At 32.6% G+C, this 27,067-nt stretch overlaps 1 protein-coding gene across 1 annotated transcript in view; it reads left to right on the top strand.

The window, feature by feature from the left end:
• The first annotated feature begins 930 nt into the window (after positions 1 to 930).
• Positions 931 to 27,067, top strand: part of LOC110021234 (protein LIKE COV 1-like) — a 50,103-nt gene continuing 23,966 nt past the window's right edge. Inside the window, exons 1-5 of the mRNA XM_020719648.1 lie at positions 931 to 1,154; positions 12,909 to 12,961; positions 18,297 to 18,406; positions 19,014 to 19,181; positions 19,252 to 19,349. Of these exons, the coding sequence (XP_020575307.1) occupies positions 1,005 to 1,154; positions 12,909 to 12,961; positions 18,297 to 18,406; positions 19,014 to 19,181; positions 19,252 to 19,349 (579 nt within the window). The 5' untranslated portion in view covers positions 931 to 1,004. The remainder of the gene's footprint in view (positions 1,155 to 12,908; positions 12,962 to 18,296; positions 18,407 to 19,013; positions 19,182 to 19,251; positions 19,350 to 27,067) is intronic.

Below are 27,067 nucleotides of genomic sequence, written 5' to 3'. Positions count from 1 at the left end.
GTCACCATGAAATTTTGGCGCAACCCAAATACTCATGCTCTATGATTGATTGAAGTCACAAAAACTGTTGGGAAGACGAATGATTAATGATCTCTTAATGTAAAATACTATCACAATGGTTCATCACGTGCTTCAACTTATATTTATAAAATATGAGTATTTTGGTTAATGAAATTTAAGCATATTTTTCAAAAGAAATAAACAATGAGGTTACTTTTTAATTACTACAACTATGATGCATGTAAAGTCAATTTTCTTGATACTTATGCATATAATTAATCAAAGAAAAGTTCAATTTTATTCAAAATCAAAATATTTTTCAATTTTATTCAAAAAAAAAAAAAAAAAAGAATCAGAAATACCATAAACAATTTGAAAGTTTTCATTTAGAATATAGTCCAAACTAGGGCTTCAAATGAACTAATATGCTAGATAAGCTATTAGTGAATAAATGAGGAAAGCATGAACAACTTGATGCTTGATTACTTTATGATCAAGAATAATTATTATTTATATTTAGTGAATAAGTTAATTATGAGTCTCAATTAAGATATGATGATATACTTGTTTAAGAATTGGTTATCAAAATTTTTTAATATAACTATATAAAAGTTTTTGCTTTATTCTATATTAGATTATTATTTTTTACACAAGATAGAACTACATGAGATGGATGTATAAAAAATGAAAAATATATACATGAAGTATGTGATATTTTTATGTATTTACATATCTTACACATGTATTTTCATTTTTACATACATAATATTTTGATATTTTAAATTTAAACATGAAAGTATGAACTTTATTTGGTTTTAATATTATAATAATATTTAAAAGAAAAAAAGACCATTACTCTTGATTTCATATTGAAGTTTTGAGTATTATATGTCTAAATATGAAAGTTCAAAGACTCTGTGCAATGTATTTAAAAAGAAATGCTTTGATTCAAAGGGCCCAGGCTTGGAGGAAAAGGGTGAAGTCAAGAACTTTTCAGGCGTTTGATGGGCGACGACAGGTCGCTAGTGGTAATGGGGAACAGGGATAGAGATCGTGAGCTGTTGATTCCTGTTAGCGGAGATCCCGCCGATGGCACGGATTCTAGGGCTACAGCGTCAGGCTCCGGTGCCAGCCACCACCACTCCGGCCGAGAGGTAAAGGGATATTTCACTTCTACCTTTTTTTTTTTTTTTCTGGTTCTATCGATTGATCTTGGTTGTACTATTTTCTATGTTTAGAATCCAGTTTGCTAGTTATTGTATGCGTCCGTGTGAGTTCCGGCAGTTTCAATTTTATCACGCGAATTCTGGATCATACATTATTTCTTCTTGTGTGATATTTTCTATGATGCTCTATTTTGCGGTGGCTTTTTATCTTAACCTGGCCACATAGTGTATGTTTGATCTAGTTTTAAGTTCCAGGGTACACAATTGGCTTACTGAAGATAATGTTGTCACGTGGAGCTGGTTGTTGATTTCTAAATCAGCGCATCTTCTGAATTTTAGTCACGCCGGAAATGTTAAATTAATAGAAGACTTACTAAGCACTCCTTAATTATTTCGTGTTTTTGTTAAAAGAAAACTCGACTATTATTCTGCATTTATGCTCTACTTCTTGCATCTATTTTCAGGAATTAGAATTTTTAAGAATGAGTTCTCAAAATATGTTATATCATATGATTTGCAAATAACTCAGAAGAAGTGCTCTCCTATAAATTTTCTTAGAATCAAATATGCTAGGGAGTAGTCAGTTCCATTTGGTTGTTTAATTCCTTTCTACGACAACAACAACAACAATAACAACAAACTTTTATTCCACTAAGTGGGGTCGGCTACATGAATCCTTTTTCTCCATTGTGTCCTATTGAGTGTCATATTTTTATTTAATTTTAATATATTAAGTTCATTTTTTATACAATATGCCCAAATCTTATTAGGTTTAACTTTGCCTTTCTTAACATCCACTGAAGGATTCTCATCTCAAAAACACTTAACTTTGTTTTATGCTTCTCTTTTAAAGACCCAAATTCTATGCTATAGAGCATTGCGGGTCTCACCACCATCTTATAAAGTTTTTCTTTTAGTTGAAGCGGTACTTTTCTATCACACATTAGGCTCGAAGCATTCCTCCAGCTCAACCAACCAACTTGAACTCTACTAATGACATCTCCATCTTTATGACAGTCACTTTGAACAATAGATCCGAGATATCTACAAAGTTCACACTTTTTAATCATTTGATCACCCATAGATACAAGTTTTCCACTAGAGCTTCTACCACTAAAATTACATTCCATGTATTCAGTTTTAATTCTACTCAAACAAAGGCCATTAGACTCCAATGGAGACCTCCATATTTCAAGTTTTTCTTTAACTCTTTCTATAGTCTTATCCACAAGAAGGATATTATCAACAAAAAATATACAACAAGGTACATCCTTCTATAAATGTCCAGTGAGAGCATCCATAACTAAAGAAAAAGATGTAATCCAACTGAAATAGGAAACTACTTGGTCAATCCTCCTTTTGTTCGAACACAAGTAATAACTCTAGTATACATATGACTTGAATATGAATGTCCATTCATACCATGACCTTTTTTCTTAGAACTCTCCAAAGGAGTTCTCTTGGAATCTTATCATAAACTTTTTCTAAATCAATAAAAATCATATGCAAATCCTCCTTATTCTCTCTGTTCTTCTTCATTGTTTGATTAACAACAGACAAGAGAGATCAATAAATGTATAGCTTCCATAGTAGACTTGCTTGACATAAATTCAAACTAATTATGAGAAATCTTTGTATCATGTCTTAACCTATGTTCAATATGTTCAATTACCCTCTGTTCAATTACCCTCTCCCATAATTTTAAAGCATAACACATCAACTTAATTTCTCTATAATTTGAACACATTTGTGCATCTCTTTTATTCTTAAAAATGGGGACCAAAATACATTTCCCACTCCTCAGGCATTTTTTTAGTTTTAAAAATAATAATAAAGAGTTTATTAATCTAAGAAGCTCCTAAATCTCCTAAATATTATGCACTTCAATTGGGATATCATTAAGTCCTACTAATTTTTCACCCTTAGTTTTCTTTAAAATATCATAACTTCTTTTTTACAAATGCGAAGATAAAAATAAAATATTTCATTATTTATAACGATATTAAGATCACTAAGGTGAATCGTATTTTCAGAAACATAATTGAATAGTTTATCAAAATAGCTCACCCACCTATGTTGAACATCTTATTCTAAGAAAAACACTTTTTGATTTTTCAGAAACATAATTGAATCGCATTTTCAATCTTCACTTTTCTTTTCTCTCTGTCTAACTAGTTTATACATATATTTTTCATATTCTTTAGTATCTAATATATTATAAAGATCACTAAAACCAGAATATTTAGCATGACAAATTGTTCTTATAGACTCCCTACGATCACCTTATATTTTTCTTAATTCTCTAAGTTCTTACATTTAAACTAATTTTTATAACACCACTTTTTATATTTTATCTTTTCTTGCACTTTATTATTCCATAACCAACTATTTTTTTATTGAAATTTTTTTTGACACTTCAAGTACATCTTTTTCCAATTGTTTAATAGTATTTGTTACTTTATCACACATAAAATTTGCTTCTTCATGAACATCACCAATCTTGAAATTTTGAATTTTATTCATAAAAGTAATTTTATTTGTGAGTACCTCAATCTAATTATATGACAATTATTCATAGTATTTTTTCTCTTACAACTCTGCATCTTACAATTAAAAAAAAAAATAATCAATGTTGAGTACTTAAATTTTCACTTGGAATGACCTTACAATCTTTACATTTTCGACAATTTCTAGCTACCATGAATATTTCTAAAACTTTCTACCACTCTATCAACATGTCCATTTAAATCTCCTCAAATAAAAATTTTTTCTTTAAGAGATATCATTTGTATTAATTCTTCTAGGTCATTCCAGAGTATTTCTTTAGAACTTATATCTAAACCTACTTGAGGAGCATAAGCGCTTATAACATTAAAAATCTTAGTATCAACAACAACTTAAAAACTATAATTCTATCTACAATTCTATTAATTTTTACAACATTATCTTTTAAACTCTTATCTGCAATTACACCCATATCCTTTCTAGTGCGACTCCTGCATGAATAGCAAAGTTTAAAACCTAAGCTATCATTCTCCTTAATCTTTTCTCCAACCAATTTAATTTTTTCTCCAACCACTCCAACCAATTTAATTTCTTGAATACATAAAATATTTATCTTTCTATGAACCATAATATCAACTAGTTTCATTAATTTACTGTGAGAGTATCTATATCCCAATATCCTATTTTAATATTAGTTTTACGGACTAACTTCTTTACCCACATCCGCGCATAATGTGGAAATACTTACTTATTTCACACTACACCTCGACACCGTTGTAGTGACTTTGCACACTTTTCACTGTAGTCAAACCACAACATGTCGCTTCCAGGGGACGCCCTCGCATTTACATAATATGACCAAACCATCTAAGATGACTCTCTCTAGTTTGTCTGTCACTGAAGCTACACCAATCCTATCACAGATATATTCATTTCCCATTTTGTCTCTAAGTGTAACGCCACTCATCCACTTAATCATTGTCATCTCAACAACACTTAACTTAGTTTTTATGCTTCTCTTTTAAAGGCCAACATTCAGCTCCCATAGAGCATTGCAGGTCTCACCTCCATCTTAACATCTTATAAAATCTTCCTTTCAATTTAAGCGATACTTTTCTATCACACAATTGGCCTGAAGCATTAATTCACTTCAACCAATCAACTTGAATTCTACTAATAACATCCCCATCAATATCACCATCACTCCATCACTTTGAACAATAACTTTGAACAATAGACCCGAGATATATAAAACGTTCACATCTTTTAATAATTTGATCACCCATAGTTATATTTCTATCACTAAAACTACTACTACTAAAATTACATTCCATGTATTTAGTTTAAGTTCTACTCAAACGAAGACCTTTAGACTCACAAGGTAGACCTCCATAATTCAAGTTTTTCCCGAGCCTTTTTTCTCGTCTTATCCACGAGTAAGATATCATCAGCAAAATGAATACACCAAGGTACATCCTCTTGTGAGTGTCCAGTTAGACCATCCATAACTAAAGCAAAAATATATGGGTTTAAAGCCGATCCCTGATGCAAACTAACAGACATAGGACAATATTTGGTCAATCTCCCTTCTGTTCGAACACAAGTGACACCTCGTGTATACATATCTTTAATGACTTGAATAACTTGAATATAAGTCATATGGAATATAAGTCATATGAACACATTTCTTCTCAAGAACTCTCCAAAGGATATCTCTTGGAACCTTATCGTAAGCTTTTTCTAAATCAATAAAAATCATATGTAAATACTCCTTATTATCTCTGAACATCTCCATCAAACCTTTCAATAAATGTATAATTTCCGTAATATACCTTCCCGACATAAATCCAAATTGATTATCAGAAATCTTTGCAATACGTCTTAACCTATGTTCAATTATCCTCTCCCATAATTTTAAAGTATGACACATCAACTTAATTCCTCTATAATTTGCACACTCTTGTGCATCCCCCTTTTTCTTAAAAATTGGGACCAAAATACTCTTCAGCCACTCCTCAGGTTTCTTTTTAGTCTTTAAAGTAATATTAAAGAGGTTAGTAAGCCAAGAAACTCCCAAATCTCCTAAATATTTCCACACTTTAATTGGTATATCACCAGATCCTACAGAATTTCCACCTTTGGTTTTCTTTAAACCATCATCAACTTCTTTTTTATTAATGCGATGGTAAAAATGAAACATTTAATTATTATTAACGATATTAAGATCAGTAAGGTCGATCATATTTTCCAAAACATCATTAAAATGTTTATCAAAATAACTCACCCAACTGTTTTGAATATCTTTTTTTAAAAACAACACTTTTTTATTTTTATTTTTAATACATTTTACTTGAGTTAAATTTTTTCTTTTATTTTCTCTTTGTTTACTAGTTTATACATATATTTTCACCCTCCTTATTATCTAATACATTATAAAGATCATTAAAAGCAGAATTTTTTGCTTCACGGAATGTTCTCTTAGACTCCCTACGGGTTATTTGATATTTTTCTCTGTTCTCTTAGCTTTTACATTTAAACCAATTTCATAGCATAACTTCTTATATTTTATCTTATTTTCACATTATTATTCCACCACAAAATTTTTTTATTTATAGAAATTTTTTCTTTTGATTCTCCAAGTACAATTTTTGCCACTTGTTTAACCTTTGCCACTTGTTTAATAGTATTTGTTACTTTATCCCACGTAAAATTTGCTTCTTCATGAATATCCCAAATTTTGAAATCTTGAATTTTATTTATAAAAATAATTTATTTGTGTCTTTTAAGTATCCCATTTAATTCTACGACGATGTTTCCTAATATTCTTTAATTTACAACTCGTTATCTTAAAATATAGAACTAATAATCGATGTTGAGTACTTAAATCCTCACTTGGAATGACCTTAAAATTTTTACATTCTCGAGGATCTTTTCTTCTCATAAGAAAATAATTAATTTGTGTTTTATTAGATTCATTCTAAGTAATAATTTGTTAATCTCTTTTCTTAAATAAAGTATTAGCAATAACAAAATAGTACGTTAAAACAAAATCTAGTATAGTTCTACCTTCTTTATTAAACACTCTAAAGTCGTAGCCACTATGAATATTTTTAAAATTTTCTATCACTCTACTGACATGTCCATTTAAATCTCCTCCAATAAGGGTTTTTTCTTTAAGAGACATCATTTGTATTAAGTCTTCTAAGTCATTCCAGAATTTATCTTTAGAACTTATATCTAAACCTATTTGAGGAGCATAAACACTTATAATATTAAAAATTTTAGTATCAACAATAATCTCAAGGGATATAATTCTATCTCTAACTCTATTAATTTTTACAACATTATCTTTCAAACTCTTATTTATAATTACACCTACACCATTTTTAGTGCGACTCTTACCAGAATACCAAAGTTTAAAACCTACATTATCAATCTCCTTAGCCTTTTCTTCAACTTATTTAGTTTTTTGAACACATAAGATATTTATCTTCTTATGATCATAATATCAACTAATTCTATTTTACCAGTGGGAGAACCTATATTCCAAAATCCTATCCTAATATTAGTTTCATGGACTAACTTCTTTACCCGCATTAATGTGGGAACCCTTGCTTATTTGACACTACATCCGGGCGCCGGTATAGCAGCCCTTGGACACTTTTCACTGTATTCAGACTAATTAATTGAAGGAATATTTTAGTTTGATTCAAAATTTCATAGCAATACATAAATTCAAGAGAGCAAAGAGAAGATATTTATTTGTTTTTTATTGAGCTTGACAAGTCAAATGATTTAGTACTATGAGAATTTATTAAGCCCACATTAAGGTAATATCGTGTTTTGATATTTTAAATGTTATGTACGATGGACCACAGTCTAATACAATAAGTAGTTATAGAGTGCCCTTAATAATTTTCAAATTTTTTTCGTTTACTACAAGCCATAACATTATGTCTATTTCCTTATTATATTGATTGTGAAAATGTTTATAAAGGATAATCAAATTTAGGTCGGTTTATTTTATTTAATATAGTTATAATTATTGAGACATTTACCGTAATTAGTGAAACATTATAACATTGGAGAAAATGCTTTGAAAATAAACAACATCGAATTAGTAGAATAAGAATAAGAAGTAAGTGGATGGTTATTGCGTGTGATATTTATCTGTCAATATTATTAGCAAATAAGATGATATATAGGTTTGATTAATTTAGATAACTTGGATTTATTATACATAAAAATGGAGATGTAAACGGAAATATAAATTCTAGAGTTAAGGTTAGATTGTTAAAAAAAATGTACCTCAGAAGATTTCAATTATTTTAATTTTATAACAAATATTAACATTTTGTCCATATCTTATTTATATTTATTGGTAAAATGCTTATAAAGGGTACTCATACTTAGCTGATTCCGTTTATTTTTTCTGATAATATAGGTCTACTTAGTGAGACATTTATCATAATAAGTAAATTTTTTTTTTATTGGTGAAAATACTTGGAAGGTAAACAACATAAAGTTAGTGGAACAAAAAGTAAGTATGTGCAATTTTAGTAGGTGTGATATGAACAATTATCTATTAATACTATTAGTAGTAGGTGATCCTTAGGTTTGGTTAATTTACATTGGATTTATTATGCATAAGAATAGAGGTGAAAACCAAGATATAACTTCTAGAGTTATGACTAGATAGTTCAATTGAAAATGTACCTCAAAAGTGTTATGCGATAAGAAAGTATCATAGAGATTTGAGGCAAATTTTATAAAATTGTGGTTGATTGATGTTGTGTCATGCATGGATGGAGTGTTAGGTGATAAAATTGTTATTGATATTTAAGTTGTGTATTAGAAATGAGAAAGTTAAAATGGATTCGTGGCAAAATTAAAAGGGATAAATTAATGAATGAGTGTATTAGAGAAATAGTTGGATTTGCATTTAATAAAGATTAGTTATATTTGAAAAAAAAATTATGTGGTTTGGCATGCATGAAGAAATATTGAAAATGCACCCATTGGCCTTGTAGAAAAGATTATTGTTATAGGATAGGATGGAGGAATAGACTTGAGGTTATATCCTTGAAATTTGTTCAAAATTATTGCAAAGATTTTGTTTTAAATCTCTGGCAACACTTTTCATGAAAGAATAAAAAATGAGGATTGACCAAATAGTTGAGAAAAGACTGACGATGATAAATTAATTATGTTAAAAATATTGTCAAGGACTATTGGTTATTATAATGGATGTCATATTGACATGTCTACTTAATTAATTGATTAGTGAATCCAATTATCTATGGGCAAACCTGCTGTGAGGACATTGGGGGCTCGTGCACCCACCCACTTATCTAGCCCACTAAAACAAGCATAATTATTTTTTCCATAAAATTTTATTCGACCTTTCACAAAGAGCAGCCCCACTCCAGTGGCGATGACGTTTGGCTATAGCAAGTTTTTTATTGCTGTGAACTCGAGTTTCAAGAATAGGTCTGATCATGCCTTCTATGTCAGCCTGGATGACGATATCAAACTGCTCAGCAGTTTGTTTGTTCCTCCCTTTCCCATCTCCAGGAGAAGTTCTACTCAGGATTATTCAGATGATTGGTATAATCAATTCCTTTTTTAGCGTCCTCAATTTTTTTCTCGTCAATCTTATTGTCTAAAGCACAAAATTTTTTCCTTTATGAATTCCTGAACTTGTTATAGTGAGAAAATCCTAAGAAAAGCCTTACTTTATTTGTACTAATAATAGGACTAAATTGTGGACAAAAGAACTAATTGTAGAGAAAGCTTTTTGTTGGCAACAAATTAATTTGTTATCAATGATCCTCTTTTGTACTTTGGATAGTTCTAGAAAAGAAAGATGTTGATATTGCTTATATTCAACTCATTAAATGTTGTTGAGATGAGAATGCTCAAGTGGATGAGTGGCTTTACACTTGGAGACAAAATGAGAAACGAAAATATCTGTGAAAGAATTGGAGTAGCTCCACTAGTAGACAAGATTAGAGAGTTGTTTTAGATGGTTTGATCACATTTAGGGTTGTAAGTTTAGCTCGAAGTTCGTTAATCTCTGCCAAATTGATTCAAAATTTAGCTTGGATCATGATCGGATCGAAATAAACTAGCCGAACCAATTGATAAAATTTTTTTCAAGCCAATTTTGGGTCATACATAGATCAGCTCGAACTGGCTCGAGATCAGCTTGAAGTATTTTTATTTATAAAAATTATTTATAATGCTAAATAAAATCAAATATAACGAGCTAGGAGTTGATTTCGAGCTAGAATAAATCCAAAGAACTCAAGTTGAGCCATCTTGTTTTGATTTTGAGCCGGATCGGATTGATTCGAGTAGCAATATATCCAAATAACTCAAATTTGTGCTAGCTTGTTTCGATTTCGAGCCGGATCGAGATCGATTCAATTTCGGGCCGAGTTGGCTTGAAATTGAATATAACGAACCACGAGCCAATTTCAATCTGAAATTAATATATCTGGTCGGCTCAAAATCGGCTTACTATAGCCCTAATCACACTAAGCATTGACCATCTGATGACCTAGTTTGGAGAGTGGATGTTTTTATTTGACTTATGTTAAGAAAGGTAGTGGTGGACCTAAAAAGGATAGGACAAATCATATAGAAAGTGATATTAATTTATTAGAATTAAATGAAAATATGACACTCAATAGGACACAAAGGAGAAAAAGGATTCTGTAGCCGATCACACTTAGTGGAATAAAGGGTTTGATGTTGTTGTATCAATGATCCTCTCTTCTCTTTTGCTAGAAAATCATGCTGGAAATCTCTGAAGTCATGTCAAACTCTTTCTGATTCACTTCTTTTTAGGATTTCAATAGAAAAATTCTTTATCATAGGTTTTACTATTTTTATCCACAATAGAGATTCTTAATATTTGAAGACATAAAGTAGTTAAACCAAATTCTTGAGTTTTAAAATATATTTTTTTAATTCTTTGAATATATATTTCATTTTGTTGGCATTGTCTATTTTCATCAAATATATATTTTTCCTTAACAAGAATATGAAGATCTGTGCTCATTCGGTTGAAGGTGAAGATGATTAATCAAGTTAAATTCAAGCTAAACTTGGAATAATGCTTGTATTTTGTGTGGATTATAATAATAGCCAATTTTTATACTGTGAAAGCTTAATAGATTAAATGAATACTTTTAACCTATACATTTTTTAGAGTTAACATAAAAAAAACTATAATCTCTTTTAAATAATAAACTTTCTTCTCATTTATTTTGGACAAATCTCTTATTATTTAAAAATAATAATTTCTGAATTCACATATGTTAATACTATTAAGAAAATAAATAATTGATTATCTTATGGTAGAAGATTTTGTTTATATGTAATACTATTTTAACAAATATCAATTATGAAAATTAATTTGGATTTTTTTAATAAACCATAAATTCACTTTTATCTATTAAAGCAATTATTCATTGATAAATAAATAAAAATTGATGTTTTTTTTTAAATTATTAATTTATGCCTCCACCGAAAGAAATTGTGACAAAAAATCATTTCTTAATTGATTATCTAAATCTTTATAAAAATATTATTTTACCATCTATGTTGTAGATTTGAATGTTGAACGACCGTAATGTTATGGATAGTGATACCAGAATTAATAGGAAAAACAATGAAAACACACAAAACAACTTATATTAATAGAGAAATAGGGTTACAGCACAACACAAACTGAAGATAAGATCACCGACACATGAAACAACACAAAAACACCTCGCAAGTGCATCCTACGGGTGGTGGAGGTTGGTTAGGTGGATGGTGGCAGCAAAGGTGGAATGAGAAACTGCAGGAGCAACTAGAAGGCTGGCTATCTAGTGCAAAGAAGACAAGAAATTGCGGTAGAAATGACATGAACAACAGAGGTTTGCTGTCTCGGGGCGTCCATAACAAGGATGCAGTATTCAGCGGTAGGTTTGGTTGCAAAATAGCGGGTTGCTGGGTTGGACAATAGAGTTGAAGGTGCTGGACAACAAGTTGGTCGTCTGGAAAGTGTGCTGGCAGGGTTGGGGAAGGATTAGAAGTGGCTAAGGGACAGGGCAGGGAAGGTTTAGGGGAAGGTAAAAGGGGAGATACAATCGCTATCTTAGAATAGGATACAGCTGGAGTATCACCGCCTCCTCGGATATAGCTCACAAGGGGGAAAAAACTGTTATCTGCATAAGTTTTTTGAAAGAAAGCACATCAAATACTCCCCCTAAACTCAGAAAAGAACAAATAAATAGACTGTTATCTGAAGAAGAAAGGAAAGAAGTAAAGAATGAAACTTCGATAAAAAAGGAAGGTGTGGGGAGGTAATAAATATTCAGAAATTAGCCATTAAAATACTTCCAAATAAGAAGCAGCAGAAAAGGAAGGAGGAGAGGGGTGTGGGAGGCCGCTCGCCTTGTCAGGAGACTCGCCCGGGTCGCTTTGCTCGGGATTCCCCTAGATCGGTCTTTAACAGGCCAATCTGGTTCAGCCGGCTGGCTAGGGTAGCTGGAAGTCCCATCCCGTGTCTGCGTCTAGCGGGAAGTCCCGCGTCAATGGTCAACTTGAGCATTTTCAAAATGTGATTCTTAAGATGGATATGTGGCAAGATTAAACAATATCGATTGATAAATGATTAGATCAATGGTACGTTAGCGAAGGAGTATATATTGAAAATAGAATAGTGGAAAGATAAACTCAAGTGATTAGAATATGGATAATGAAGGGTAAAAGATATACTATTAAGATAAGCAATGGAAATTGATGTCAGATTTATAAAGAAAAAGAGGATGGTCAAAGGTAACTACCATAACAAATTGTCAATTTGACCTTCCCCTCTTATTTCCAAGGCCTTCATGTCAACTTGCTATCTCATGCCTCAACACAGTCTGGCATGAGTTGATTATTTTGGGATTGTCCTAGGATCTTCCTCTTACGAGTGATCAGCTGATAGTAATTTATTTAACATCTGTTAAAGATAAGTATTAAAAATCTTGTTGGATTAGAATAATTGAATGCGATATCTTATAGCTATGAAAGATTCGTGAAAGTTTTACCCTTATTCTTGTGCCCACTTGCATATTGATATTTTCAAGAAAACAGTATTTGTGATTATGTCGATTTTTTTTTCGTTTTGTTTTGTTTAATGTAAAATATTAATAGAATTTTATGCTCCTTTAAGTGAGTGATAATCTTTCCATGCAGGCATTTTATAAAGTGTTCCATAGCTGGGCTTCAAAAAAGTTCATGACAGGATGGTAAGCCTTTTTTTCTTTTTCTTTCATTTTGATCTTTTCACTCTAAACTTATTGCTAAGCGAGCATTGCCATCATATGAACTTTAGTGACTTATTTTTCATGTTATTCATGGTTTTCTAAAGCTGTTGTATTGACGGAGTAAATTAATGTCTAGCAAACTACCATCAAGATAGTTTGAAATCTTTTTCGGTATCCTTACTCTTAAGGAAGATACTCTTCCATTTCATGATGTGGTCTCTCCTTATCCCTTTTTCCCTGTATGCTTTCAAAGATTATTGTTGCAAATCTCACATGAATAAACACACAGGCAACATATTAAGGATGACAAACAGACTAGTTTGCTTATTATGATTTATTTATTAATTCTCATTCTTTGAAGAGAATTGGTTCCACAAGCAAGGAGTGAGTATTTGCTGCTGTAACCCTGACAGAATGGACAACAATTGAGCATATTCCATTTTTGCATTAGGTGATTTCAGGTTTCATATAAGATAACTGTATTTGGTTGGTCCAACATTTGAGCTTATTCCATTTCCTTTTTTTTTTGGTTCTATAATTCTGTGTTTTGTTGAGATCTTTCCTTCAGATTAATGTGCCATAGCATTGAAAGGTGATGTCAAGAGTTGCCCAATAAGATAATATAAAATAAATATGTGGAACTTGTCCCGGAAATTCAAGTTGAGCTGGATGATACGTAAAAGCAAATGGTGTTTGTTTAATAATTTTTTCTGTAGTTGTAAAGTCTCAAATAATTATGATATATTGTAGAATCCTGTTGTTGCTGACTTTATTGTCGAGAATTAAATGTTCATATATGAGGAAGCTTCAATTCAGAACCTTTTTTCTCTCTTTCTGTGCCTGATTTTTTGCATGAGTTAAAGTGTCATGTTTGCTTTTAATGATGTTCAATTAAGTGCCACAGTAAGGACAAACATCTTTTATAATTGACCTTAAACTTTGGTCTGGTATAGTTAGTGGGTGATTAGTCCCCAGTCATGTTGGGCAATTGCGTCATATTCGTTTTCAAAAGTTCTGAGATATCAAAAGAAATGGTTTTCTGTAAGAAAATATATGAAGCTGCTGTTGTAACTTGCTTATGTTGACCAATTATTGCAAGCCAAAATGAAATGAAAGCTTAGGCTTGATATTTAAGTTCACAGATAAAGCTTTTATTTTACTTCGTTGTATGTTTTCCTGCCTGCTCTTTCTAATATTAGGTCACGTGATTTTGAGAACCACATTTAATCCTGCCTCTTAGTTATCTTGCTTAATAAAATCTCCAAGTTTCCTGGGGTCAGGAATATATTTGATCCAAATTTATGCTTTCCTGGCTTGAGGGTTTGAATCATTGGCGGACAGTTGGACCGCCATGCTGGACTGATCATGTTTTTAAAATTTGGTAAAGATTTTGCATGTCATGCATATGATAAAATAATTGTCATAACTTATGTAGTTCTGATATTCTATAATCTGGCATAACAACAAGCATTCGAATAGGGTGAGCTAAATTACTGTTGTTGGAAATTAGTGAAGTATAATAATTCATACCATATTTACTTACGAGGATATGAATAGGCATCATAATCCAAATCATTGGTTTCTAGTTTGAAAATTGTCTTCGTTTCTTAGTTAAGCGGGAAAATGATAGATCGTGCAAATGTTAATAGTGGTAAATTGAAACTACTCAAGGCTGTTTGTTGTCCAGGAGGCTTTGAACTGTAAAAAAATTCAGAGATGAAGATTAGGACGTTTGCTTGGCATGATAAAATCCATTAAGGAGCAATAATGTAAATCCATCACCTTTCTTGTCCCTCCAAGATAAATCCATGAAGGAGCTCAATGTAAAAAATCTGTTAGTTTGGATTATTCAGGAATAGAGGATGAGGAGTTTAAATTACATATATGAAAATAATGAGGGAATTAATACTTGTAATAAGCCACATTCTGAACCATTGGTCCTCCTCCTTCCTAGTCGTAAAAAGAGTATCTATACGAGTTACCTTAGTTAGAGTTTGATTTATTTTTAAATTTAAATATTGTCATATCTGTTTCATCTATATGCTAGCATGTATTAAAGATTTATATTATTGTGAATGAAATCTGCGCAAAGTTCTCTTTTCACCTTACTGGTTCTCCTCTTTCTTAAGTGGCTGACTACATCACTTTCTATTCTAGCTCTTTCTAGCTTTCTCTCTTCTATCTAAGATCGGGAGGAGCAAGGGTGATAAATTCTTGAATGCCAAAGTAATAGGAACGATTAGTGGAAAGAAAGACTAGATGACAAGGAGAAGAAGAGGGGGAGTAAGACTTGCGGGCGGGTGGGGGGTTGAAGAATGCAAAAAGAAGCAATTGAGGATTAATAGCGGAAAAGAATTAAATGTTAGTAACAATAAGATCTATTTTATTTGCATTTTGCTACTTTCAATTTCATTATCCTTAGCGTATTCCCCTCTCTTATACACCACTTATTTCCTAAAAATTATCAAACATTTTCGACCAAGAAGAGATATATTTTATTTGTTGCTTGAATTTACACTCAATTGAAAGAAATCAGAGTATGGCAAATACGATTAAATGCAATCTCATTTTCAACCGATGATGATAAACATAGAAGAAGAATGAATTAAGAAATGAAAAATGAAGTATGAGTGAATGATGAAAATTGTGGAATGAAAGCAGGCAAGTGTCCGCCCAAAGAAAAATGCCATCAATTACTTCCACTCAGAATTCTCATATTTATGAAGGAAAGAAATAACAAGCTACTAAAAACTGCTAACAAACAAATAAAAAATTATTAATAAATTGTTAACAAATGGCTTATACTAAAATAATTTAATAAAATAAGAATATATTATGATATAAATAACTCAGACATCCTTTATAACATAAATTTAATAAATTTATGTCCACATCAAATTGGAAGGGTTGGAGAAGAATGATTTGGAATAATAATTTCAAATGTAGGAAATAAAGCATAACTATTATGATTGACTCAATTTTCTTTGTGATATATTATAGTACTTTTAAGCAAAGTTTTAAACTCACCCTAAATCAATCCGTTTCAATTTCACTTCTTTAGTTTCTTCTAGTATCAAAAATAAATCAGGTACTTGGCTAATTTAAACATCTTTGCTCAAGTCATCTGTGGTCCTAATCGTGTTTGATGGAAATTGATACATCCAGCCCAATAATGGTGAATTGTGCCTCATACACAACCATCCCACTTATGCAAAAAAACTATTTAAAAGTGAATGAATCCTATAACGGACTCTAAGCTAGTTTGGGATTTTTTTTTCTTTTGCTTTTGTTTTTAATTTTTTTTTAAAACATGTTTGTTCGGTACTTTATTTTTTGAAACAAATTAGCTTGTTTTTAAAAACACTCAAAACATCTAAAGTTGTTTTGAGAGTTTTAATAACAACTAAACAAGTTATGCCATATCAAAAAAAGGTTTTGTTTTAAACAAACCAAAGCAAAAACAAAATACAAAAAATAAAAGTGATACCTATCAACCCCTATGTAACCTATGAAAAATGCTAAAGATTGTCAAAGCTTAAATTTTCTTTTTTATGTTTCGAGAGTTTTAATAACGACTAAACAAGCTATGCCATATCAAATAATGTTTTGTTTTAAATCAAAACATAAACAAAATAAAGCGAAAATAAAATACAAAAAAATGAAAGTGATCCCAATCGACCCCTATGAAACCTATGAAAAATGCTAAAGATTGCCAAAGCTTATAAATTTTTTATGTTTTGATTTGAAATAAATCATTTTTATCTATTCGATTAAAAAATGATTCTTTTTAAAAATACTTAAAAAAACTTAAAAGTTATTTTGAATGTTTGAGATTTAATTGGTATTCTCAAAGTCAAGCTGATCATACTTTATTTGTAATACACACTTAGGGAGGTAAGATTGTTACACTGATAGTATATATAATTGATAGGATTTTTACTAGTGATGATGAAAGAGAGATTCTCAACATCAAAGTTGTTGCTACGGAGTTTGAAATCGTTGACCTCGGAACTGTGAAATATTTTCTTAGTATAGAGGTAACAAGTTTTGTGAATGCATTATTATATTATAGAGAAATACATACTAAAGCTACTTAAAGAGATATAGATGACTTTATGTAAGTCTGCTGACGCTTTAGTGGATCCCAACTAGAAGTTAAAAATGGGAGAAGAAAGTGCCATATGTACAAGGCAAGATATTAAAAATTGGTAGAAAAGTCCGTTAAGCTATCACATATAAGACTCGATATTGCATATTCTAGCAAGATTGTGAGCCAACATATGAATAACCCAAATGAAGAGCATTTGTGGATGATGTACAAAATCCTGAGGTTTCTTAAGAAGACTCTTGATTATGGATTAATTTTTGAGAAAATTAAGAACGAAGAGGTGGAAGTTTATACTGATGCTAGTTGGTATAGGAAACTCACTGACAGAAGGTCTACCACAAACTACTGATTCTATGTTTGGGAAAATTTGATGACTTGGAGAAGTAAGAAGCAATTTGTTATTTCTAGAAGCAGTGTAAAATCAGAGTATATGACACTCTCCTTGAGAATCTTTGAAGGGATATGGATTCAAAAGTTATTAAAAGTACTGGGATGGACCCCCAACTGGCCTACACATATATTTTGCGATAGTCAAAGAATTATAAATATTGCCAAGAATTCTGTGCATCATAACAGGACCAAGCATATTGAAGTTGATAGAAACTTCATGTTTGAAAAGGTTAATGAGAGAATTATACAACTAATCTACATACCTAAACACCAACAAGTTGTTGATGGCTTCACCAAAGCTCTTCCTTTAAGAACCTTCTCAGAGTTCAATGCGAAGCTCAGTCTTTGCAACATCTACGACCCAACTTTAGGGGGAGTGGAAATTTGAGAAGATCCTTGTAGGATTTGATTGAGATAACTTAAGAATCTCTTGTTTAGTTTATTTTCTTCCTATTTTATGTTATTTTTTTTTTATTTCAGAATATTTCCCTTCCTAATTTTGGTTAGATATATTTGATAAGTTTGTAAATTAGGAGGGATTATTTTCCCAATATATATGTACCCTACATGTTATTCCTCTTGAAATCTATTCTAGAGATTTTGACTTATTATATAAGGCAACAAACTTCTTACGATATTTCAAAAAGAAAATAAAGCTAGATTTTCTACTTTAATTAATATCTCTGTGAATATTATTTACCTCCATTGTTGTCGATTATTTTAATCAAAGAAGATATGATGTTATTTAACATTCCATATGGAATTTTTAGCTTTTTTATGTATACTTGCTAACATTTTTCTTGAAATTCAATTTGGCAGCGTGATCTTATTTCCAATAGCTGTGACTTTCTTTATCACCTGGTGGTTTATTCATTTTGTGGATGGATTCTTCTCTCCTATATATGCTCAACTTGGTATCAACATTTTTGGTAAGAATATCATTCTCTAAATGATTTGTTGGTCTAAAATATTATTATTTTATCTGATATTTTCTGGTACAAAATGTTTGGATTTAGTGGTTTCGGTCGAGTCTTTGAAAGCCAATATCATTATCCAGATTAATACATTATTTAAACCATGTAAAAGCTGTTAGGATATAATTTTTTAAGGTGCAGTGTGCTGCTTAGAGCCCTGTGCTTCCAGATTCTGTGATGTTTAGTGTTTGGGCCCTCTCTATTGGTGACTAGGGAAGTACTCGTTGGATGTAGCTTGGCTGGCTTGCCACCCATTTTCTTCTCTTCAATTGCATATACTTGTTCGTATTAAACTGATATCCTTACTTTGTTAGTGCAAATTAACTAATCAATAAGTAAAACCTGTATGTTCGTAGTGGTTACCCATCTGAATCAACCTATGTTTTTTCTCTCCTATTCTCTATACAATTTAAGAATTTTCCTTTTGATTATGGTGCTTTTGTAGATTTTCGTGGATTTTGTTCTTCTAATACTTCAGGCATACGTATTTTTCTTATGTATATACATGTTTTCACCTTTTTTGATCCAGTTCACAATTTAAACTGTAGTATTTTCATTGTAGGACTTGGTTTCGTAACTTCCATAGCATTCATCTTTTTGGTTGGAGTATTCATGTCATCATGGTTGGGAGCATCTGTCCTAGGTCTTGGGGAGTGGTTTATCAAGAGGATGCCATTTGTTCGTCACATTTATAATGCATCCAAGCAAATTAGTGCCGCAATATCTCCTGGTAATTTTAGTTCAGATACGAAAAACTTAAAAATTTTTTTGCATGCCTTTTTCTAACTCTACAGCTACAGATCAGAACACACAAGCCTTCAAGGAAGTGGTCATATTGAGACACCCAAGGGTTGGTGAATATGCTTTTGGGTTCATCACTTCCACGGTTACCCTTCAGGTATGTAAGCTGAATTTTTATGTGCTACCTTGTAATCTTTGTGCTTTTGTTGTTCAGAGAAATTAATGCACTGCAATCTTTGTGCTTTTGTTGTATCCATGTACTTAATAAGTTGCATCTTTGTTCTGCCTACGATTCCTTTGAAGTTGAAATTTGTATTGTGCTATTCATGTTGTTGACATATGGGAAGAGTGCATCTGTCCATATCAAAAAAATGTTTCTCCATATCAAGTAGCCAACAGTAACAAAACCAGCCGATTTTCAAGATCACAACTCTCCATCGCAAAAAAATTATCTCAATCTCATGCAGCCAACAGTAACAGAGCCGGCCAATGCTTAGCTGTTCAAATAAATATATTATTCTATGACACATCAACATTTCAGTACAGATAGACGTGCAATATTCGATAAGTATCTGACATGGATACGCATGTGACATGTTCAACACTTGTCAGAGATGTCTGTCTCATGTCCAATTTTAAAAAAAAATTAAAAAAAATCAGACATGCTTTTCCTTAAAACTTAAATTTAATAAATAGTCGTAAAATGTGTAACAAAGTGTTAGATTTTAATGATCTACGTTGTAGCAAATAACTTATATTTATGTTGTATATGTAATATTCTAAAAATTTATTGATGATCATACTTCTTATGTTTTCGTTACTTTTTGATTATTTATTTTGTTTTATTGTATTTGATATTCTTCATAATTTGTTATTTTTACTTTGCTATCTTGATTTTGAATAATATGACATTCTTAATTATCATTAATTTTTCATCCTTATATTTTATTTTATTTATTTAATATTGTCATTTTCGAGTCCCAAGTCCCGGATGTAAAAAGTGGAGGATTGTGTTAGCTAGTCGACAGCTAACATAAAATTTGTCGAAAAATCATGAGATGAATCCTTTTGATCATTGTGTAAATGCTAGGGTGTTTCCTGGAATCAATGTGTGGTGTGACCTAAATATGGTAAAAAGTGTGCAAGGGCCGCTAAACCGGCGCTCTGGTGTAGTATCAAATAAGCAAAGATTATCATATTACAGACGGATGCATGTAAAGAAGTTAGTGCATAAAACTAATATTAGGATAAAACCTTGGAATATAGGTACTCTCATAGGTAAAATAATGAAATTAGTTGATATTATGATTTATAGAAAGATAAATATATTATGTATTCAAGAAACTAAATGAATTGGAGAAATAGAGTAATTAGATTGATAACTTATATTTTAAACTTTGGTATTTAAGTAAGAGTTGCACTAGAAATGTTGTAGGTGTAATTATAAATTAGAGTTTGAAAGATAATGTTGTAAAATTTAGTAGAATTAGAGATAGAATTATAATCCTTAAGATTATTGTTGATACTAAGATTTTTAATATTGTAAATGTTTATGCTGTTGGGTAATGTGGAGACTTTTAGGACGCTCAAGACAAGTCATCTCTGATACCAGTTGTTGTAAAAAACGAGGATAATAAAACGAAAAATAGAATGAGAAAAAAAATTGCACGCAGAAAAAAAAACACCAGAGCGACACACATATTTACATGGTTCGGCAAATTTGTCTACGTTCATGGAGCTGCAGAGGATTTATTTCTTCGAGGAATTACACCGTCGAACTACTCGACGTTTACAAGAAAATCTCTATTTTCTTCTCTCACATCCTCTCTCTCTCTCTTCCTCTCTTTCTCTTAGCTCTCAAGATGACTTAACTTGGTCTTGTTTGGCTTGACTTTCCTTTAAACCAAAAGAAACTATTAAGAATCTATTTATAGAAACCATGAGAGTGATAGGTGGGAGGTAGGTGAGCGATATGTGAGATGTGGTAGGTGGCGGTAGGTGAGTGTGGTAGGTGAGCGGTAGGTGAGATACTTAATTAAGAAGCTAATTAAATTCGGTGTACCGGGTTTACACATTACTCGACAGTTCATTTAGTAAATACTTTTGAGTAAAAAATTTAAACTTAATTTTGTTTACTGTAAGTAAACATCTATTTAATATACTAGTTAATAAAAAATATCCTTAAAGTTTTAAAAAAATTTAATCGATTAAAATTGAAATAATTTGAGCAAAGTCCGGTAAGTGGCACCCTTTGCCCGTGATAATTACAGTAAAATTTGATTAAGCAGCTTCGCAGTTTCATTTTCAAAATATATATTCAACATTTGATACCTGATCTGAATGTGCTTGGTCCTGGATTGAAATGCTGGATTTCTAGCTAAGAATATGGCGCTCTGGCTATCACTGTAGAGAGTGCCCTTCTGAGCCTCCTTACTCAATTCCGCCAAGAAACTCTGCAGCCATATCATCTCCTTAACGGCTTCTGATACTGCAACATACTCAGCTTCTGTAGTGGATAAAGAAACTGTCTTCTGTAGATTTGAGCCCCATGACACTGCAGTGCCACCAAGAGTATAAACATAACCTGTTGTACTCTTCATACTGTCAATGTCTCCAGCTAAATCTGCATCAACATAGCTCTGTACCTCTAGCTCTTTCCTGATAAACACAAACAGGTTTCTGAAGAACCTTTTAAGTATTTCAAAATCCACATCACAGCTTCCTAATGCTTCTTCCCTGGATTACTCATGTATCTGCTCACAACTCCCACTGCATGGGAAATATCCGGTCTGGTACAGACCATAGCATACATAAGTGAACCAATAAGCGTAAGGAATCTTACTTATGTAGTCTTGTTCCTCCTTTGACTTGGGTGACTGATTTTTGCTGAGTCTGAAGTGACTGCCTAAATGTGTGTGAACTGGCTTAGCCTTGTCCATATTGAACCTGCTAAACACCTTTTTCACATATTAAGCCTGTGAAAGTCTCAGCGTGCCTTTGACTCAATCTCTAACAATCCTCATGTCAAGGATTTGTTTTGCCACTCCTAAATTCTTCATTGCAAAGTGCTCTGACATCTGTTTCTTCAGTTTACTGATTTCATCAATGCTGGCTCCTGCAATAAGCATATCATCCACATACAACAACAGGATGATATAGGAATGGTCAAAGTACCTGACATAGCAACAGTGATCTGTCTGACATCTCTTGAACCTTGTATTGAGCATGAATTTATCAAACTTCTTGTACCACTGTATGAGAGCTTGCTTCAGGTCATATAAGCTCTTCTTTAGGCTGCAAACTGAATCTTCTTTTCTTTGTACCACGAACCCCTCAGGCTGGTGCATGCGGGGAAGCAGCTGCGGGGAAGCTGACTGCCTGTTTGGTGCAGCTGTGTGAAAACAGCTGTGGGACAACTGTTTATGGAGAAATGACCATGCTGCCCCTGTTTATTAAAACTGTTTAAAAGAATGTTGTAACAGCTATATTTTTGAAACTTCTGAAGCAGAAATTCATTTATAAACAGAACAGAAAATTCATATACATACAATCGTAGTTTCTTAACACATATTATGCGGATTGGTCCTTTGAAGAAAGCATCCATCCAATGCATTTGCAGAATTGTGTTTCTATGGTTCATTTACATACATACCACACAATTCTTATGAACTTGGCATACATACCACAAAATTCATTTGCAGGACTGTGTTTCTATCAGAATATATATACCTTGTTGCAATTATCTTATGATCATCTACCAGAAGACAGGATTTATGATCAAGCTAGGAAACAAAGGTGAGAGATATATCAATTCCAAAGAAACCATTCACTATGTTCTCCACATAGGAAAGTAATAATAATAATTGATGAAAAGTAATAATAATTCAAGGAAGCTACTATAACAGCAGCTCCCCATTTATAACATCCAAAAAAGAGGGGCATTTACAATAATTGCTTTTTATTACATCTTAAATTATGAATATTAACAAAAATGTGATTCCAAATGGCCCAAAAAAATAATGCAAAACAGGTTGCTGGAGCAATAGGTAATCATCATATTTCATCATTGTTAATAGAGAAATGGACCCAAGTTAGCCAAAACATCCAAGCCTTGAGTATGTAGAGAAGCTTTCCACTTATCACCATGCATACAATCCCTGTGATAATGGACGCAATGGTTGCCTAAGAATCTCTTTGCCATCCAAAGATGCCACAATGTCACCAAAAAAGCATACAAATCCTCGTATTGGTCAGGTGCAATTTGTTATGGACGCAATGGTTGCCAAATCATAGTTAAGTTTTAATATTTGAGCGAGAATTTGAAAATTGGATGAAAAAGGGTGTTGGGTGCTAGGTGCTGTTTGCTGGGTGTTGGATGCTGGGTTTGTAAATAGTAATGTTTCAAGTGCTATGTATATAAGTGCCCCAAAAATTGAAGCAACTTTCTAAATGTCCTCTCACATCAAGTTTAAATAAAAGCTTTCATGTTGATTATTACATGAGGTTTTAAATCTAATCCAAGTAACCTTTCGGTACAATGTCTATGTGAATTACCTTTGCTCTGCCCATTTTCTATTTTCATCCTCAGAGAAAAATTTCATCTACGTAATTTATAAGTGCATTTTCTACCGTTATCATACATGTCTAAGCCACTTATGTTTCAAGTGTCATATAAAATAATAATTGTATGTAATTCTCCTCATTTCTAGCATTAAACCTCTACACACGCCTTTCTACTGAAAGTATCTAAGAGTTGTAATTCCAATTACTTGCACCGCTCATTCTTCTATGTCCATATGATCCTAATGCAAATACATTAACGGTTTAAAGTATAAAAAATTTGATGATAGTCTATCAAATAATCTTAGAAAGTTATATACATTGCAATACTTATAACTGGTCCAAATAAACATGTTCATATGTTGTAAAGGCTTATGTAGGTTCCTTCAGTGTGCCTCTGTTTCAACATTAATGTGCCAACGAATGAATGAAGCAACTATTTTAATGATTTCATACAGAAAATAGCAACAAAATAATATAACCAAAGTTTCATATATAAAAATCACATAAATAATTGCATTCCTTCTCACTTCAAGTTCTCAGTTACCTCAATTTCTCAGTATTCCACTTTGCATTGAACAGCCGCTCTCTATCTCATAGACAATCTGTAGTTTCCTAAACACAGATAAACCTATATTTACTCAATTTTACATTGATTCCTCTAGTTCAGGAATTAATGCAAAAGATATGTTTTTATGTTGATCACAACAGCAAAATAACTTTTGTTATTAATAAGCTGCAGGAAAGATTAAAACTTTTAAACTTGGCATCCAGCGCCTGAAAACTTTGTCCAACCTCACATGACTCAAAGAAAAACAACCCAACACTATGTGCACAATATCAGCAACAGAAACATTGCTACAAGAAGCCAAAACAAGGATCTCCAACGACAGGTGACCTGAGAAGGAACGAATCCCAGATCAAGTAATCTGATCACAGCCTATCAATCTAACCTCCACCAGATTCTGAAAGTTCTGAGCTACAACAATGAGTGAAGAATCCGAAAGATTGATCAGCCAAGAAAGGTCCAATCTCCTCAAGCTAGTCATAGCAGCAATACAAGCACCTCCAAAATCAGTGACTACATTCTTTAATGTTGGATGGCTATTTTTTTGGATTTTTTTTCTAGATTTTAGATCGTGTATCCATTATGAGTGAATCAATAATAGCTTTTTCCATACATATGTTGTTTTTTCCTTCCTCTGCTTGTGATTGCCGCCCCTTTTCTCTATCTTTGTTTGTCTTTTCTGCTATAACAGACAAACACAGATTGCTTCTACCACTTGTAAGGATCCAAAAATTTGCTCTATAGAAATAACACAAAGAGGATAGCCTCTGTGATCAACATGAGGTTGTTTCTCGTATCGAACAACAAGAAAGATGAAGAGTACAACTAAGAAAAGACATATTTACATACATATCATTCAATCCTATGTATTTACATATCTAACGCCTAAGCTTCAATTGGTGAAATCCAAACAGAGCTGCAAGAGCAAGGCGAGATGGCGATTGGGCAATGTAATCTGGTAAGTATTATGCAATGTAATCTAGTATACTGGTAAGAAGAATAGTTAAAAGAAAGATGGGAAGAGAAAGGTGCAAATCACCTTGTCGTGTGAAGCCGATGACGCCGAGAACGGGAGACAGTCGAGGGAGAAGAGCGGGGAAGAAAACGGGGAAGAAGACGGGAAGCTGCTCTGCGAATCGGTCCTAGTCGGCGAGGCGAGATGGCGAGGAGGGCCAGAAGAAGAACGGGAAACGAGGGCGGGAAGAAGAACGGGCGTGGGATTCGGTCTGGGTCGAGGAGGAAGAACGCGCGGAGACGAGGGCGGAACGAGGGCTTTTTTGCGAGGGTAAAAAGATCTTTCGGAGACGAAAAAGCTGTGCCGCGGGGTGATTCCAGCTTCCCGCTTTTCTCCGGCTTTAGCTTCGCTCTGCCGCGAAACTGCGAGCCAAACAATTTTTTTCGCGATCGCGGACCGCGAAGCCGCAAAAAAGCGGCTCCAAACGGACCCTAAATGTCTTCTTCAAGGTCTACATAAAGAAAAACTGTCTTCACATCTAATTGCTCCAGGAATAGGCCTTCGATAACAACCATAGCCAGTACCATCCTAATGGTTGTGAGCTTCACCACAGGAGAAAAGATCTCAGAGTAATCAATGCTCTGCTTCTGTTGAAAGTCTTTTATAACAAGTCTGGCCTTGTACCTTTTACTACCATCATGCTCAGTCTTTATCCGGTACACACACTTGTTGTGCAATGCCTTTTTCTCCAGTGAAAGTTCTGACAGTTCTCATGTCTGATTTTCTAGCAAGGAATTTATCTCCTCCTTCATGGCCAGTTCTCACTTGCTAGAATTTTCATCTTTTAAGGTTTCTTCATAGCTCTGTGGTTTTCCACTATCTGTTAGTAAGATGTAATTCAAAGTTGGTGAGTAACGCTGCGGCGAACGCCTGCTGCTCATTGACCTGCGAACGACGACTCGAGTAGTGAATGACTCTGGACCTGCCGGCAGAATAATATGAATGAGTGCCCCGGACCCATTCTCCTCATTCCCATCTCTGTCCTGCTCCGTGTCCTCTGGTAGATCGTCGAACTCCACAAACTCTGACTCCCGAGGAGCTATTCCAAAATTTGTATTGGTTTTGTCCATGTACATCATCTTCTCATTGAAAATCACATTTCTGCTTCTGATAATCTTTCGATCCTGATCATCCCAGAAACCATAACCGAATGTTTCGTCTCCATAGCCAATGAAATAACATTTCTTTGACTTTGCCTCAAGCTTGCTACGTGCATCAGGATTGATTAAAACATAAGAAAGACAACCAAAAGTTTTAAGATGAGAAAATTTGACCTCTTTGTCGCTCCAAACCTCCTCAGGTAATTTACAGTCTAATGGTACGAATGACCCTCTGTTGATCAAGTAAACTGCAGTGCTGACCGCATCTGCCCAGAAGGTTGGTGATAGTCCGACGTGCAATATCATGCTTCTAGCATGCTCATTGATGGTCCAGTTCATGCGTTCTTGTCTGCCGTTTTTGTTTTTTAATTTTTAAAACTTCGTGGTTTGAAAAAAAAGTAGTGATTTTGTAATTTTGAAAATAATTTAAATATAAATATAATTTTTTTTTTAAAGAAGTAACATTTTAATTTTAAAATAGGTGAGACCAAATGGGTCTCACATTTTAAATAGTTTAGATGATTGAATACAATACTACAAGTAATACACTTATCTCGAAGAATAAATATATCACTTGTAATAGAGATTCAATCACCTAGACTAAAGAATTTGTGACATCCGTTTTGATCTGC

The sequence above is a fragment of the Phalaenopsis equestris genome, unplaced genomic scaffold (assembly GCF_001263595.1).
Source record: "Phalaenopsis equestris unplaced genomic scaffold, ASM126359v1 Scaffold000124, whole genome shotgun sequence".
Classification (NCBI taxonomy): domain Eukaryota; kingdom Viridiplantae; phylum Streptophyta; class Magnoliopsida; order Asparagales; family Orchidaceae; genus Phalaenopsis; species Phalaenopsis equestris.
The sequence above is the reverse complement of the archived record's forward strand: the minus strand, read 5'-3'. Positions and strand labels throughout refer to the sequence as shown.